Raw genomic sequence first — 17,503 nt, 5'->3', positions numbered from 1 at the left:
CTTGTAGTTGACCTGGAGAAAAGCTACAGAGGTTGGGGGTGAGCGGGTGCCCCAGGCTCCCTGAAATTCGAGGGTGGGGTGGGGCTGGGGGTGTGGCCAAACCTACTGGCTGCACTATCGGGGTGGGGAGCGGAGGGAAGGAGGCAGCCAGATGGTGCACTGAGGGTTAATGGGAACCTCTCTCTGACTCTGGTGGGAGTAGCGCCTCTTATCGGGGGCGGATCTGGCGCGCAGGTCTCCGGAGTACGCCCCCCACCCCAATCTCCCTTAAAGGGTTGGCGGCAAGCAGCTGCTTGCGTTTGCGTCTCGGGTGGCCAGCCGGAACCGTTCTCACCTGCAGCCCGGAGGCATTGGCGGCCTCTTCTGAGCCCCGGGCCCCGGAGATTCCGTCCCAAGCTTGGCTCGGAAGAGTTCCCGGCTGAAGTCGGTGGGAGGTGGCCCAGCGGGCTGCCCGAGGAAGTCCACTGCGGAGCGGGCACTGCGCAACGGTCCTCTGCCAGTGCGCCTGGCCCAGCAGCAGACGCGCCTCCGGCCAAGGGCGCACGTGCAGGGTCCTGGTTCCCCCCCAAACTCAGCGATCCCTCTGTAGGAGCTGACCAGAGGAGGCAAGAAGTTGGACGGGATGCCTACCTTCTAAAGGAGCCCAAGCTTCCTCGAGCGAGCTCCGGAGGACTCGGAGCATCCCCTTAACCCGAGCGGGCCAACCATGGAGTTAGCCGCCCCTGTCTTGGCCCTGGCCCTACTACTGGCCGCAGCGACCTTTCCTCCGTCCTCAGGAAGCCAGCTTCAGCCCCTCATGTGAGTAGGAACCTGGCAGAGGTTGAGGTAGAGGGCTCGGGAGCCGAGATCGGGATCGGGCAGGGGCTGGGGTAGGAGCCGGCGCGCCCCGCCTCTGTCCTTGTACTGGCTACTCAGTTTTCCCGGAGGGCTGCACTATAGTGCCCGTCGTTCCCGGGCCCCAGGAAGGAAGGGGATGCTCCCCGACTCCCCAGCTAGGACTGAAATTGGGATCTCGGGGTGGACCTGAGTGGGGGAGGGCGCGCCCCGCAGTCCAGTGGTCCCAAGGGACAGCTCTCCGCCCCTTGCTTTCCGTAGCCTCAGGGAACGCAGCGGGCTGCTCCCCGACCTACTCGGTTAGCGTTGCCCAGCTCCGGGAGAAGCGAACCCAGAAAAGTTTGGCCTCTCCGACTGCACTAAGAACAAGGGGCTTTTTTGCTCTGCCCTAGTCGCAGCGGACGAGAGTCAGAGTTTCAGCCTTGGCGCGCTCGCTCTCCTGGGATATACTGGGGTTCACTTCCTCCTCTTCTACTGGGCCCCTTCCCTTATATCGTCGATCTGCCCCTAGTTTGTCTGTTGCGGCATCCAGCCGAGCAATCGGGGGAGGGGGGGGGGGCGAGGGGCGTGTGTGAATGCTGTGCCCTTCTCCAGGCATTCAGCGGGAGCTCGGAGGTCTCAGCCAGCTCTCCCGTAGCTGGTGTGCATACTTTAAAACACAAATTGCAGGAGAGCTTTGACCCTTCCCCCCTTCTTCTCCCCCTACCCCAAACCCTGGCGAGACGGAGCTAGGATTGGGGATGAGGAACTGGGAGTACGGAAGGGGTTGCTGAGTGACTCCAGGCTCAGACTCCTTGCCCCCCCACATCTCCCCACCCCCCACGCCTTGGCTTGGGGGATGCAAAGCCACAAAGGGAAGAAATGCCATCTTCCTTCATCCTATTCGCCACGGTTCCCCTGACGGTTCGGTTGCGCCTTTGCAAGTTGCTTTATCAAACGCTTGCATTGTAGGTACGGTTACTGAGGCTGAGGCTAGAGATGGGATTCAGGAGCATCTCGAACAGGAAACGCAGCCCCAGGGAGCTGAATGACAGAACTGAATTCAGCCAGATGATCCCCCAGGAGGCCTGGCTGGCAGGCCTTCCCAAACCACCAAGCCTTTGCAGGGAAGTTGCCTCTCCAGCTGACCCATCCTTTCCACGTTGGGCACATCCGTCACCACAGTGGCAGACAGACATTTGAAGAAGTCCTAGAGGGAGGGTTCCAGCCAGCCACCCTCCTTAAAGGGAAGCTGCTTGGTGGACTAGAAAAAGGGCAGGTCTCCGAGGAAGGAGGGACCTGAACTCCTCTGCTACTTAACAGGAACCATCCCTTTAGAGCTGGGAGGGAAGGGAACCCTTCCCTTATTTTACAAAGGAAGAAACCGAGGTTTCCTGCAGAAAAATTCACTCGTCCAAAGTTGCACAGGGCTTATCTCAGTGCCCCAAGCATAGGCACTTAATGAATGTTTGTCCATTTGACTTAACAAGTTGTTAAGTAGCAGTGTGGGGGATTAGAAAGAATGACCTTTGACTCCAAATGCAGCCCACTCTCCACAGCCTCCTTTCTAGCAATGTATTCCTCATCAAATCACTGACCCTCTCAGATTCTCAGTTTCTAGAACTGTAAGATGGAGATAATACCAGTGCTCTCTACTCTCTTAATGTTGTGTGAGTAAAAATGGTGTACAATCTTTAAAGTGCTATATAAAAGTATTCTTTAGGACAACTGGGCCTCTTGAGGAAAGACTACTTCAGTGGCTTTGGAGGAAGAGAACCTGGTTCAGATCCCAACTCTTACCTACTACCTACCTTTGCGACCTCCTGCAGATGGCTTCCCTGCACTGGTGGTCCTCAGTTTCTCCAGTTGCCCAATGAAGGAGACTGACTTTTCAGTGGTGTCAAATCCAAAAAGAAGCAGGTGCAGCTGGATTGTACATAAGGGTACTTGGGGGCTACAAACTGGCTTAGAAAGTCAGATGTTTGTGTGTTTCTTTAAAAAATGAATATATCAATACATTAATGCTAGATGGAAATACATTTTAATTTGGTTTGAATGCCTTTGGGAGTGTTGTTGACTTGAATGTTTGATGCCTCTGAACTAGAAGTCCAGTAAAGTCATACTAGCCCTAAATCCCATGATGTCTGCTGATAGCAGCATTCATTGCTTGGAGTACGTATTTGCCCTTTCTCTTGACCAACTTTCAAATGACTCTGGTGCTGAGAGACAAGCACATGGGAGGTGACAATTTGACCCTGATTGTCCTATTCTGGTTTAATTGTTACTCAGCAGGGCCCATGGGAAAGGATAGGAAAAGTTTTTGGGAGGAAACCTTGACCTAAAAAGATTTTGATGAAACACAGAATGGTTCCTGTCCTCCAAGGTGGAGGGCACTTCCAGAACCCTCACTAGGTTTGATTTCATCTACATGCTAGAGAGAAGATTGGATCATGAGATTATAGATGTAGGTATGGAAAGAACTTTAAAGGTCATCCTAGAGTCTCCTCATCTGTAAAATATGGAGGAGTTAGAATACCCTTCTCTCCATTTTACAGATGAGGAGATTGAGACCGAGAAGCAGAGTGAGTTGTTTGAGGTTACACAGATTACTAATGGCTGTTCAGGGATTTGATTGTTGCTCATCTGATTCTAAATCTTTGAGTGATGCCTGAATCCCAAACTCAGGGACTCTTACTTAGGGAGTTAACGCCAGATCTGGAAGGGTCCATTTCTTAAGGTCACTGGTCACAGACCTGGCCTCATAAAAGGGAAAAAAAAGCAGAAGAAAGTGGCTGGGGATGCAGCCTTAGAGTCTTCTATACAAACATGTCTCCCACTACCATATGCTTCTTAAACTGCTCTTATCTGGGGGGTCTAAGGGAAGGGGAGAGAAGACGATTAGCTAAAATATCTATGTCTCTTTAAGATGTGCAAAGTGCCTTACGTATGTTATCTCATTTCATCTTCACAATGACCCTCTGAGCTAGGAGCTCCTTTTAATAGAGGAGGAAATAAAGATTGAAAAAAGCTAGCTTGTTCATATCACAGTTAGTAGCAGGCTTGTTACAGAAGTCTTAGAAGGACAGTTACAGTCGCACAGTTTTAAAACAATAATTCCTTGAGCTCTGAGACTCAAGTTTCTGGAAAATCTACTTCTCATTCTTTCTAGAAACAGAGCCCCGCTGCTTCAGCTGCCCTGAACTGAGGGAATTACTCTTTGGGTGTCTGCTGGAGCTTCCTATTCCAAAGTTGTTCTATCAAGAAATACTTCCTCTCTGTGCTCCCAAGTGGGATGAGATTACTTGGAATGGCACTGAAGCCCCAATTTGGAAAGATTCCCTTTTGGAATTCTAGTTTGGAAACCGGAAGTAAATGTTCTTGAGGGCACCCTTGGCCAGCTTCCTACCTTGTTTTTTGCTTCCTACCCCTATCTCGAAAGCTTTCTGCAAAAGGAATCATATCATAGAATTAGAACTGAAAGGGACCTAATCCCATCCCTCCCATCATTTTATAGATGAGAAAATTGAGGCCCAGGTAGCTAATGACTTGCCCAAGATCACAGAGGTAGTAAGTGGCAAAGATAGGATAGTGCACTTGGGTCAGCCCTATTTCTGTTGTACCACATTGTCTCCCCCAGACTTACACACTTATTTATAGTTCTGCCCATCCTGTGGGAATAAACACTGGGTTCTGCTGTCAGACTGTGGCCAGCTGTCTTCCCTTTCTCTATCACATTTCTAAGGTAATGTTATTACTTCCCCACGTGGTTCCCATAATTTCTTTATTATTAGTATTTTAAAAAATTATCAGTGTCTTTTGTTGTTATATAATCCTAATTTCCAAATAAAATATTTTGTCAGAAAGTCCTCCCTTGTAGCAAGGAATGAAAAAAGGGAGAGAAAATGCAGTTTGGTAAAAACAACTGAATTGGGCAGAACATGCCATGTTTTGTACCCATAGTTTCCCTACTGGGTAAAGAGTAAGACTTATCCCTGTTAATTTTTGTTCTTTCTTTTCACAAACTTGTAGCCGTTGTGTATGGGTCTGCTTACTTCATTTTACATGGCGGGGGGCAAAGAGGAGAAGGGAATAAACATTGATATAGAGCCTACTATTTGCCAGGTGCTTTACAAAAATGATCTCATTTGATCCTCACAACAACCCTGTAAGGTAATGTTACTGGATTTTTGTTGTTGTTTGTTATTTTGGAGGGAAGAGGCAAGGTAATGGGGTTAAGTGACTTACCCAAGGTCACACAGCTAGTAAGGGTCAAGTGTCTGAGTCCTGATTTGAACTCTGGTCTTCCTGACTCCAGGATCAATACTTCACCACTTAGCTGCCCTGAGGTAATATTATTGTTGTTGGTGAGTCATTTTTTAGTTGTCTGATTCCCCTTGATGCCATTTGGGATCTTCTTGGCAGAGATACTAGAGTGGTTGGCTATTTCCTTCTCCAGCTCATTTTACAGGTGAGGAAACTGAGGCAAATGGAGTTAAGTGACTTGCCCAGGTTTTTGGAGGCTGAATTTGAGCTCAAATATTCCTGACTTCAGGCTCAGCACTCTATCCTGCACCACCTAGATGCATCGGTTCAGAAGTTTTCTAGTTCTTCTCTGTATTCCTTATAATTTTCATTTCTTAAATTGCAATCATTTCTGTGGACTTTATGTATCACAGTTTGCTTAGTCATTCCCCAAATAATGGGTGGATACTTTATTTCCAGTTTCCTGGATGCCCCAAAAAAGGGATGCAATAAATATTTTGATATATATATGGTTCCCATCATTTCTATATCAGTAACCAGTTCCTCCTTGCTGGTCTTTCTGCAGGATGTGATTGCCATTAGGGCAGGCTAAGAATTATTAGCTACTTGGCTTTTGGCAGTGAGGTTGCTCCAACAGATGCCTAGGTGATTGAAACCCCCATCCATGTCTGGCGTGCCTCCAGGCATGTGAACTATTTCTCCAGCTCCTCATCTATTTCTTCCTCCTGTTCCAGTAGTCTGCTCACTATTCCCATTACGGTATCACTATTGTTACCCAATTATTGTACCATCATCCACTCTGCTTCCTAGATTTCTTTGGCGTTCTCTTTTCTGTGTGATTCTTCTTGAGAGAATGCTTTAGAGTAAGGATTCCTTAACTTTTTCTGGATCATAGATTCCTTTGGTAGTTTGGTGAAGCCTTCTTCTGAGAGTAGCCTTTTTAAATGCATAGAATTAAATACAGAGGGTTATAAAGAAAATCAATTATGGTGAAATATAGCTACCAGAACATTTTTGAAAAAACAAGTTTATTATGCCCAAAGGACAATTGAACTTGATTATATCCTTCAAATACCCTTGATCTGGGAACATCACTACTAGGTCTGTATCCCAAAGAGATGAAAAAGACCTATCTGTACAGAAATATTTATAGCAGCTTTCTGTGTGTGTGTGTGTGTATGTGTGTGCGTGTGCGTGTGTGTGTGTGTCGGTGAAGAATTAGAAATTGAAGAGATGCCCATCAATTGGGGAATGACTGAACAAGTTGTGGTATATTATTGTAATGGAATAATTTCTGTAAGATGACAAGCAGGGTCATTTCAGAAAAACCTGGAAAGACTTACATGAACTGATGCAAAGTGGAGTGAGCAGAACCAGAAGAACATTATACACAGTAACAGCAATATTTGATGATCTACTGTGAATAAACTTAGCCATTCTCAGCAACACAGTGATCTAAGACAATTCCAAAGGACTAGATGAAAAACACTATCCGCATCCAGAGAAAAGACTTGATGGGGTCTGAAGGCAGATTGAAGCGTAGTGTTTTTCACTTCCTTTATTTGTTTGTATTTTATTTTATTTTATTTCGGTTTGTTTCTTCTTTCACAATATCACTAATATGGAAATATGTTTTACTTGATTGCATATATAACCTATATAAAATTGCTCACTGTCTTGGGGAGGGGAGAAGAAAATTTGGAACTCAAAATGAAAAAAAGAAATGTTAAAATTGTTTTTATGTGTAATTGAGAAAAATAAAATACTATTAAAAAAAGAAAAATCAAGTTCATGAACCCCAGTTTAAGATCCTCTCACTTTCAAGAGTCTGAGAAGGAGCAGTTTGAATGGGCAGCTGGTGAGTTTAAGGGACTTGGAACTTTGAAAACTGACCAGTTCAATTCATTCCTACCCTTTCCATTGCTGCTGCTGCTTCCCTGCCACCAAATCTCCAACCATATTATCTTCTTCCCTTTCATCTCCACTTATGTAAAGTCTATGGCTCTTTCCAAGTCTAGTCCCATCTTCTCCATGAAGTCTTCTACCCAGAACTTCTTTCTTCTCTTTATGAGGGCCTCTTACTGGGTTTGTCTGTCTCAATCAATCTCTGGCTCTTGTCAGTATTCTAATGCTGAACATTATCATCCTCATCATCACTCATGTCTGAAACACTTTAAGTTTGCAAAATGCTCCCAATGGTCCTAGTAGGTAGGTTATTATCCTCCTTTTACAGATGAGGAAACTGAGGTTTAGAGTGGTCATGTGCCTGGCCCAAGGTTACACAGGTATGAATCCAGGTCTAGAATCTGAACTCTAAGTCTGGAATACTGACACCCTTCTCCTCCTCTCCACCCCAGTGCTGCCTCTACAATCAGACCAAGAAGGCAGGAAATGTGCTCTTGGATACTTTTCCCTAACTACCCTCCACAAGTGCCTTGTATGAACAGATCTTATCATATAGTGGGTGTTGAAATGCTCCCCAAATGACTGGATTTGTAGGTTTCTGCTCTGCCAGACTGCAGAGAAGGCTCTCATTAATACAGATCCTCATCACCTCCTGCCTGGGCTACAGCAATAGCTTTCTCATTGGTTTCCCCGATTCCAGGCTCTCCACTTTCCAATTCATCTTCCTCAAATCTGTCAAGGAAATTTTCCTGAGGCACAGGTCTCATCCTATTACACCCCTTGTTCAGGAAACTTCAGAGTCTCCCTGGTGCCTCTAGGATAAAAGAAAGCTCTTCAGCTTGGAATTTAAGGCCCTCTGGAGTCTGGTTCCAATCTATCTTCCCTTATTTCACATTATTCCCCCTCACACACTTATATTCCAGCCAAACTGGACTATTGGCTGTGCCCTAAATTGCATGTATCATCTCCAGCTTCTGAGTGTTTGTACAGATACTCATTATAAATAGTAATTGTTTTCTGTTCTGGCCAGAAACTCTGAGAGGCTTCTCTTGATATCTCTGTGATGGTAAATTGAACCATCTTATTTTTCAGTTCTTATTGAACCCTTAGTCATTGAATGGGCATGGCCTTACACAAACTAAGACATGGGAAAGATCTTAATTTAGAAAAGCCAAGGCCACCCCTTCCTCCCTCCCTCCCTCCCTCCCTCCCTTCCTTCCTTCCTTCCTTCCTTCCTTCCTTCCTTCCTTCCTTCCTTCCTTCCTTCCTTCCTTCCTTCCTTCCTTCCTCCCTCCCTTCTTCCTTCCCCTCCCCCTTTCTTGAGAAGGCAAGCAATTTGATAGAGATTATACATGTACAGTCATGTAAAACTTTTTCATATTAGCCACGTCGCAAAAGAAAATACAGACCAAAAACAAACAAGAATCATAAAAGAAACATTTTAAAAAGAATGCTTCGAGCTGCATCCAGACTTCATCTCTGGAGATGGATAGCAGTTTTCATCAGGAGTCCTTCAGAATGGTCTTGGATTTTTGTATTGCTAGGAATATAGCTAAGTCACTCAAGGCTGATCATTCTACAGTATCACCCTTACTCCTTGTTTACTTTCAACCAACAAACATTGGCAATTGTCTTCCCACAATCTGATGATGTATAGGGTCCACCAAGACATCACCGACAATGGGGCAGGGACCTTGCAGTCTTTAAAGCCATTATTATCAGAAGTTGATTTTTAAAAAATCAGCAGGACCATGATAATAGCACTTTGCGGTTTATCCAGAGCCTCGTAAGACCATGCACATCTGCATCAAAGTTTTTGGGTCAAATCTGTGATTTCATTGGGTTAAGAGGCCATCAGTGAGGACAAGGCCGCCTTTGCTGTTGGTTCTGCTTAGTAAATGGTAGTTGTAGATGGAGGCCAGAAGGTACTGAGGCATTAAGTGCCTGGTCCTATTCACAGAGCTAGTTTGTGTCAGAGGAGAGATAAATCCCAGTCTTTGAAGCTGAAGTTGGTGCTACCCTGTTGCCTCTGCCTCACTTAAAAAAAAATGTTATCGATTAAACGACCCCCCCCAACACCTTAAATGACTATTATTTAAGGTATATCCTTTCACATTGCCTTTCTTTGTAAGAGGGAAAGAACTAAATGAAACAATCTTTCTGTGTCTGACTGTGTAAGTAGTATTCTGCACCCGCAGTTCCCTGCTCTTTACTGGAAGGAAGGACTTTCACCTACTCTTGATGGATAAAAGGAGTTAATGGATAAAAGAAAAGTGTTTCAAAGGCAAGTAGCCACTGTAGGTGACATGGGGAAGGATTAAGTAATCATAAAAATAATGAGAACTCCAAATGCAACATAGACACCTCCATCTGGTGCCTGAGGCCTTGCATACAAGGGGCTCAATTAAATATTCATTGAATTAATTGCATTCCTAAAACCATAGGATCATAGAACTAGAGATGGGAGGGACCTCCCTTATTTTACATATGGGGAAACTGAGGCTTGGGGATGTTAACCATCTCTCCCAAGGTCATACGGTGATAGGTATCAGAGGCAAGATTTGAATGCTATTTTTCTGTTTGCAAGATTTAGCAGTAGAAGGGAGTCTTAGGGATCATTCAGTTCAGCCTGGTGTAGCCAAGGAAGACTTGGAAAGTCAGGAGAGACCTGGGTCCACATTCTGCCTCGAATTCTTATTAACCATGTGACCTTGGGCAAGTCTCTGAGCATCAGAAAAACAAAGAAACACAAAATAGGGCTAATACAAACATCTGCTTAACAAGGGCTCTTGTGAGGATCCAAGGCATTATGAATTTAAAGGACTCTCAGTATTACATAAATATTATTATTTTATGTAAAAGTCATTATTTAACAGATGAGGAAACTGAGGCCGAGAGATTAAGTGACTTGCCCATACTCCAGTAAGTAGCAAAACTCTGAGTTTTAACCTAACCCCTCCACTCCAAGGCTGTTTCACCTATACCACACCAAGTGCTGATGGTGGCAGTTGGCCAATTCTTTCTCTGACTTTTATCTGTCCCTCCCCCCCAGACCTTATATTCTCAGCCATTGAGGATGTTGGACTTTTCCACCTTTTAAACTCCTCATTCATAGAGTATGACACTTTCTTGTCTTTCTTTCCCAAAGTCCCTGGGTGGAAAAGAGGTCTTTGGGGGAGAAAGCCTGGCTGGCTGGTAATTGCTGTCTCTTTATGGGGGATCTCTTTGGTTTACCTTGCCTCTAGGTTCACGTAAAGATCATTAGTTCAACTATGAGCTAAGCTCCAGTCTGGAGGACCAGATGCTCTGACTGTTAGGAAGAATTCGCCTTCAGATTACATTCCGTTCACTTTATAGTTTGGAACTTGCCTATTCTCTCCCCTATTCCCCCAAATGAAAAGCAGGACTCAATTGTACAGAACAGAGAGGTCTGGCTATATTAGAGGGTTTTTCTTTTCTTTTTTTTTTTTTTTAAGATGATATAAATACTTTAATTTCCCTTTCTCCACAAGGACCCACTTAGATTGGTCAGGTTTACAGCAGTCCGGTTTTCCTTTCATTCCTTGTTTTCCCTGCCAACCACATCCCCCCAATCCTCAAATGGAAAAATCAGTTAGAATTGGCCTTTTGAGGTGCAGAAAACTTCCTTGCAGGCTGCCAGGGCAGAAAGTTGGCCCACATTTCTCTTTCTCTTCTCCCTTAAAACTAGAACTTTGTTAGGGGAAAGGGAGGGAGCAGGCAGGGGCTCCTTGTGGTCCAGAGATGAGGAACTCAGAAAGTGTCTTAGTTTCTTAGGCTTGAGAACTAGAATCTTCCAGAATAGTTCTCATCATTCCCATTGATGAGTCATTTTAATGTTTCCAAAGTGCTTTATGTGTGTTTTCATTTCTACTTATTACCAGTCAGCCAGTATGACTCACTGGGATGATAAAGAAAAGGTCAAAACAGTGCCTTCCCTCAAAAAACTTCCAGTCCATTTGGGGAAACAACATGGATAAGGGTCCATAAAACATATGGCAAGTCAGCAAGCATTTATTAAGCTCTCATTGTGCCAGGGATCATGAATTAACTCTCTGTTATTAACATGAATTAACTCTCTGAATTAACAGAGAAAAGGCAGAAAACATCCCTTTTCTCAAGGAGCTCCCATTTTATTTGGGGAGATAACACATATAAGCATATATATGCATATATGTGTGCATATATATACATACATACACATATATGTGTGTGTATGCATGTATGTGCAATTAGTGGCTGTAGCATACACAGTGGCTACATCCCACTAAAACTGTCTTGGTAGACAGGTTAAACCAGGTTGAGGGTAACTGACAGGCTTAAAACGTGTTGGTGAATTAGGGGGGGTGTCTACCCCAAGCATGTGAAGACTTCCTTTCTTAAAATGGATGGAAGAGAACAATTTATTCCACTTGTCTTGAAGGTGCTGAAGCAGGAGCCATGGAGTGCTTAGAGCTTGGTCAGACATGAAAGACACCAAGATCATCCATTGTATTCTGGGCCATCGCCGGTCATCTTGACTTTTGCCCGGCTACTGGACTTTGATGACTGTGAGAGAGAGAGTGAGGCTGATGGCTTGGCACATCTCTGCCTCACTTAAATCCAATTCATTGCAAGTCAAGACATGACCTGGTCCTGATGACCTTGGTCCTCTTCAAGAATGAAGGATGAATGAAAATAATGTGTGTATACACACACATACATATATATATGCATATGTGCTTATATGTGAGATAAATATATATACACACACATATATATGCTTATATGTAAGATGTATACATATACACAAATATTTATATACATTATACATAATGTGTGTATGTATGTGTGTGTGTATATATATATACATACATATATGTATATATATATATATACATATATGAGGTACACAAAGTCAAGTCAAAAAGCATTTATCAAGGGCCTACTATGTGCCAGGCACTGTGTTAAGCACTAGGGATACAAAGAAATGCAATTCCACCGCAAAAAACAAACCTCAGGCTCTGCTTTCAAGAAGCTCACATTCTAACAGGGAAGAGACATCAGGCAAACAACTATGTTCAAACAAGGACCAGCCAGGATAATTGGAGGTAATCAGCAGAGGGAAGGCCCTTGAAATTCAGGGGATCAGGAATGACTTCTTGTAGAAGTTGGATGATGTTCAGTTGTTTCAGTCATGTCCAACTCTCCGTGACCCCATTTGGGATTTTCTTGGCAGAGATACTAGAGTGGTTTGCCATTTCCCTCTCCTGTTCATTTTAGAGAACTCAACTATTAAGTGTCTAGGGCTGGATTTGAACTCAGGAAGATGAGTTTTCTGGACTTCAGGCCTGTACTCTATCCACTGAGCCATCTGACTGCTGCTTATCTCTTTTACTAATAAATAAATTGAATCTTAGGACGACTAATAGGACCAAAGAAACCTTAGAGGTCCAACATCTTCATTTTATAAAGGAAGAAACTTAGCCCGTTGAGGGGAAGTTACTTAACCAAAAGGTCATAAGATGGTAAATTAATTTGAAAGAATTCAAAGTCTAATTCTTAGATTCTAAATTTCATGCCTTTTCCTTCCCTTTTGCTAGCTTATTAGCAGGCACCTCTCTCCGGAGAGGAGAGAAGTAGTCGCTCCCTTGGGGTCCTTCCTGGACATCTCATTGATCAGAGTTTGGCAGTCTTTCAGTGCTCTTTTCTTTACATAATGGCAGTCATCCTGTAACTTGGTTTTTCCTGGTTCTGCTCATTTCAATTCACTTCATGGAACTCTTCCCTTGGGTGAGCCTTAACAGAAGCAGGGTGGTGTTGAGATATGGATCCTACAGTCTGTTTAGTGCTCATGACTGTGGCTATGATCCTTGACTTGTGAGAGACATTAGGTTCTGAGGCAATGGAGAAGGACGGGCTTCAGAGCAGGTTGAACATCATCACTGGGGAGGATGATGGACATGGCACCCACACGGTCATTTTTGGAGCCTTCTGAGTTTCCATGGGACCTTTGGCACTTCTACATCACATCCAAGGCACCTTGCAGCCCTTGTGTTTTCCAACATGTTCTATCCCAAACAAAAATATTGAGACTAAGGGAAGTTTGATGGAATCAAACTGGTCTTTGGGTCTTTCCCAGTTCTTCTGGTTCTGGGTTTTGATTCAGCTTCTTCATTCTTTTCCCCAAATACACAGAGAAAGAAAGTCTGTGGTGTGTTTCCTTTGTTAGGATCAACACTAGCGTCAGGGAGAATAATTCCCTGTGGGGGAAAATACAAATTCAATTCAATACAGCAAGGATTTATTAAGTGTCTGCCATGTACTTGTCGAGGAAGATAAAAAAAAAAAAAAAAGAATAAAAAGACTGTTCTCAGGGACCTTGTTTTCTACTAGGGGAGGGAGATGACAAGTTCATAGATAAGTAATTACAAAATGTATAAAATACTTAAGGAAATTAGTTCAGATCACTCATTGGAAGGTCAAATGCTGAAGCTTAAATACTTTGGCCACATAATGAGAAGGTGGGATTCTTTGGACAAGACCTTGATGGTTTGAAATATTGAAGGCAAAAGGAAAAGGGGACAGCAGAGAAGGAGATGGACAGATGGTGTCATGGAAGCAATGAATATGAGCATAGACAGACTTGAGGACGTTGTGGAGGAGAGAAGAGCCTCATGTGCCATGGTCCATGAGGTCATGAGGATCAGACATGATGGAATGAATAAACTACAAAGTAAAACGGGGAGAGCACTAACGACTGGGAGGGGTGGTGGTCCTAAAGGGCCTCCTGTAGGCAGTGGTTAGAGATTCTCAGAGGTGGACATGATTTCAGAGAGCACAAGATAGATAGAATGCTTCACTTTTTCTCTGGTCTATTTTGAGAATCCTTGGAGTTCCTTTTGCAGACCAGTAGTGGCCCCGATTGGAGTTTTGCCCAGAGGTGGGGAATTCATGCTTTCCTACTAATTTAAAACATTTTTCTCTTTTGATATTTTTCTTTGAAAGTTAATAATATATTCAGTTCCTAAATTCAGGGCTTGGTTCCCAAAATGGTTCTAGAGAAAACTTGTTCAGCCTTGGGTGGTAATTGTCCTCCTGCATTACTGGAGGGAAAGAGAAGACTCACGTTTGGGACCCATGGAGAGAGAAGGGGGTGTGCAGAGTGCACAGGCTTTCCCCAGTTCCAGGTGTTTTTCAGAACTTCCAGGTCAAAAAAGGAAATGCTGAATTCCCTAAACAAGTCACATCCTATGCCAGTCTTCCTAGGCAAATGAGCTTGGTTAGGACTTAACTCCTATCTCCTTAACCTCTATGATTTAACCTGCTGTGCCTCAGTTTCCCCATCTATAAAATGAGGGATTTGGATCCCATGGCCTACAAGATTCCTTCCAACTCTATGTTCATTATCCAATGATAAATAATAATAACAGTTAACATTTATAGTATGCTATTTATTCAATGATAAATTATAATAACTAACATTTCTAGAGTACTGTTATTTATCCAATGTTAAATAACAATAAAGTTAGTATTCCTATAGTGCTTTAAGATTTACATATATTATCATTCACATCTCCTGTGGCCTTTGTAAAATGGAGATAATTAATAGCACCAGTGCTGTTAATTATTCCCATTTTACAGATGTGGAAACTGAGGCTACAGGAAGAGAAGTGACTAACCCAGGGTGATCCTGCTAGGAAATGTCTAAAGCAGGATTCAGACTCTCATGTCCTTGATTGCACATCTAACAAGGTATCCACTTTACCACTCAACTGTCTCAAACAGATTAGCTCCTATAGCTAATTCTGAATTCCTCAATCACAGAAACTTGGAGAAAGATGTGGCCCCTAGAGAGTTGCTCATCAAGTTACAGTCACTGCTGCTGTGTACTCGGCCCTAAAGAGATAGGTCACACTTTGTGCTCCAGGATGGGTTCTTTACTTGGTTGGTAGTGTGGGGAGGTATATGAACCCCTTCTCAGAATCCTGTTTTAAATTCATAACATCAAAGACAAAGGGAGGATCCACCCTCAGGTCCTTCTGACTCTGGATCCTCCTCAAGAGGAGGCTCAGTCCTCCTCATGTCCAACTCATGCTTGAAGAGTTCCATACCCTCTCTAAGAATGATTATCCAGCCTCTGCTTATAGAGCTCCGAGGACGGGAAGACTTACCACCTACTGAGGCAGCGCTATCCACTTTGGGCCAGCTGGGATCATTAGAATGTTTTTCCTGACGTCAAGGCTAACTTAACTTCTTGGCCGCTTCCCCATGTTGTTCCTAAACTGGCCTTTGCAACTAAAGAGAACAAGTGTAATCCCCCTCTTGGTGGTAGGCTTTTAGAAGACAAACACTAGACTCTGAGTTCTCCAAGCCAGCATTTTGACCCTCAGCAAGGGATTTCTTTCCACAGGAAATGTAGCAGCTAGGTGACTCAGTAGACAGAACTCTAAACCTGGATTTAGGAAGACCTGAATTCAAGTCCAGTCTGGGATACTCACTAGCTGTGTAACCTTGGACAAGCTACTTTTAAAAAAAACAACCAAACTCTGCCTGCCTCAGTTTCCCTATCTGTAAAATGAGGATGATAATAACACTTACCTTCCAGGGTTGTTATGAGGGTAAAATGGGATGTTTGTACAGCATTTTGCAAACCTTAGAAAGCTGTATAAAGCAAAAAAAAAAAATGCTACATCCATCTCACCACCAAACTTGTTGAGGGGTGTGGAATACAGAACTGCACTGGAATTTAGCAGAAGTTCAGAGGAATGGTCTTCTTAGTGAAAGGAGCCTTCACCTTGAGATCAGAAGCCTGGGTTTGAATCCTGGCTATGACATTTAGGAACCATGTGACCTCAGGCCAGTTATTTAGCTTTTCTGAAACTCGATTTTTTCCAGGTGTAAAATGTCAATGCCTTAACTACCTAGCTCACAAGTAAGGAAAGGGCTTTGTAAATGATAAAGCACTATGGAAATTTAAGTGTCTGTTGTTAGTGGAGGAGAAGGGTATAGAAAACTTCTGATTGGATTACTGGAGAATGGGGAGGTATTTTTGAATCTAATCTAGAATATGGAAATGCTCAAATTTGCTATTGCTTGTCCAGTTCAGAAGAATACCTCTCAAATTGAATATATATTTATCTCTCCCTATATATATATGTAATATGTACATATACATATAAGTGTATGTATACAAAAATTAGTCTGCAACCCTAAAACTTTAAAAGTCTAGGTTCTTTAAGTAAAGAAAAGATTTTATGAGTCCAATCTCCGACTCTTGCCTCTTCTTGTCTAAAAATATGTACCATCTTGCCTCCCCCCATCCACTAGTGCTGCTTGGTCAGAATCTCTCTTCTAGTGCCAATCTGCAATTTTTGAGGATGAGGTGACCCTTTTCTCCAAGGTCAGGTCCTCTTTGTGTGCCCTTGATCCTATCCCCTCCTGTCTCCTCTGAGAGTTTAGCCCTTTGATCAGTCTACCTCTGTCTTATCTTCCATCTTTCCCTACCTACTGGCTCCTTTCTCACTTTCTGCAAACATGCTTCAGTCTCCACCATCCTTATAAAAAAACCCCTTCACTTTATCCTATTATCCTATATCTGGGACCCATGAATGTAAATTTTTTTAATAAGTGTATTTCAATATGATTGATTTCTTTTATAATCTGATTTTAAGATTTTAAACAAATAAAAATAAAATTTTATCATTTTATGCATTTGAAAACATTATTCTGATAAGGGGTCCACAGACTTTACCAGACTAGCAGAGGGTTCCTAAACACCAGAAAGAATTAGAACTCCAGTCCTAGAGGGAATTATCTGTATTCATTGCTTCTATTTCCTCATTGCCTGCACCTGTTTCAAACTTTTACCATCTGGATTTTGATCCTAGTGATCTACTGAACTACTTCCCCTTAAGCCTCTCCACCCCCTACTCCAGGCTTTTCCTGTCTTTTTATTCTTTCCACCCTGTGCTCTCTCTGTTCCAGCAACACTGGTATCTTTGCTGTTCCTAAAAGGAGAAGCTCCAGCTCCTGACTCTGGGCATTTTCACTCCCCTGACTGGGAATGCTTTTCCACTTTATCTCTGACTCTTGCCTTCCCTGGCTTCCTTCAAAATCCTACAGAAAGCTGTTTCTGATCTCCCTTAATTCTAGTGCCTTCCCTCTGTTGATTATTTCTAATTTTAGTTGTTTGTATATTATTTTCCTCAAAAGATTGTGAGCTCTTTGAGAGTAGAATCTGCCTTTTGCCTTCCTTTGTATATCTTTTGTTTTTTGTCCTTTGTTCTGGAAGAGGACCAGGACATCAGGAAGACGATGCCAAGTGAATTGGATTTAATTGAGGGAGGGCTGTACAAAGACACCAGTCTCACTCTTCTCCAGAGCCCTCTTGGGTCCAGTGGTAAGATATAGATTAGGATGACTAGAGATGTCTCCCTTTCTATTCCTACTGCTTAGCAGAATGCCTGGCACATAGTAGGCACTTAGTAAATTTTCATTGACTGACTTTTTTCAAGGTAACTTA

The 17,503-nt window shown here is 43.3% G+C and overlaps 1 protein-coding gene across 2 annotated transcripts in view; it reads left to right on the top strand.

Moving 5' to 3' along the window:
* The first annotated feature begins 277 nt into the window (after positions 1 to 277).
* The window catches only part of MEGF6 (multiple EGF like domains 6), a 360,321-nt gene continuing 343,095 nt past the window's right edge, over positions 278 to 17,503 (top strand). For both annotated transcript variants that reach the window (XM_072608634.1, XM_072608633.1), the window contains exon 1: positions 278 to 798. In XM_072608634.1, coding sequence (XP_072464735.1) covers positions 707 to 798 — 92 coding nt within the window. In that variant the 5' untranslated portion in view covers positions 278 to 706. The remainder of the gene's footprint in view (positions 799 to 17,503) is intronic.

This window comes from Notamacropus eugenii, chromosome 5, assembly GCF_028372415.1.
Source record: "Notamacropus eugenii isolate mMacEug1 chromosome 5, mMacEug1.pri_v2, whole genome shotgun sequence".
Lineage (NCBI taxonomy): Eukaryota > Metazoa > Chordata > Mammalia > Diprotodontia > Macropodidae > Notamacropus > Notamacropus eugenii.
Note: the sequence above shows the minus strand (reverse complement) of the source record. Positions and strands in the feature narration are given on the sequence as shown.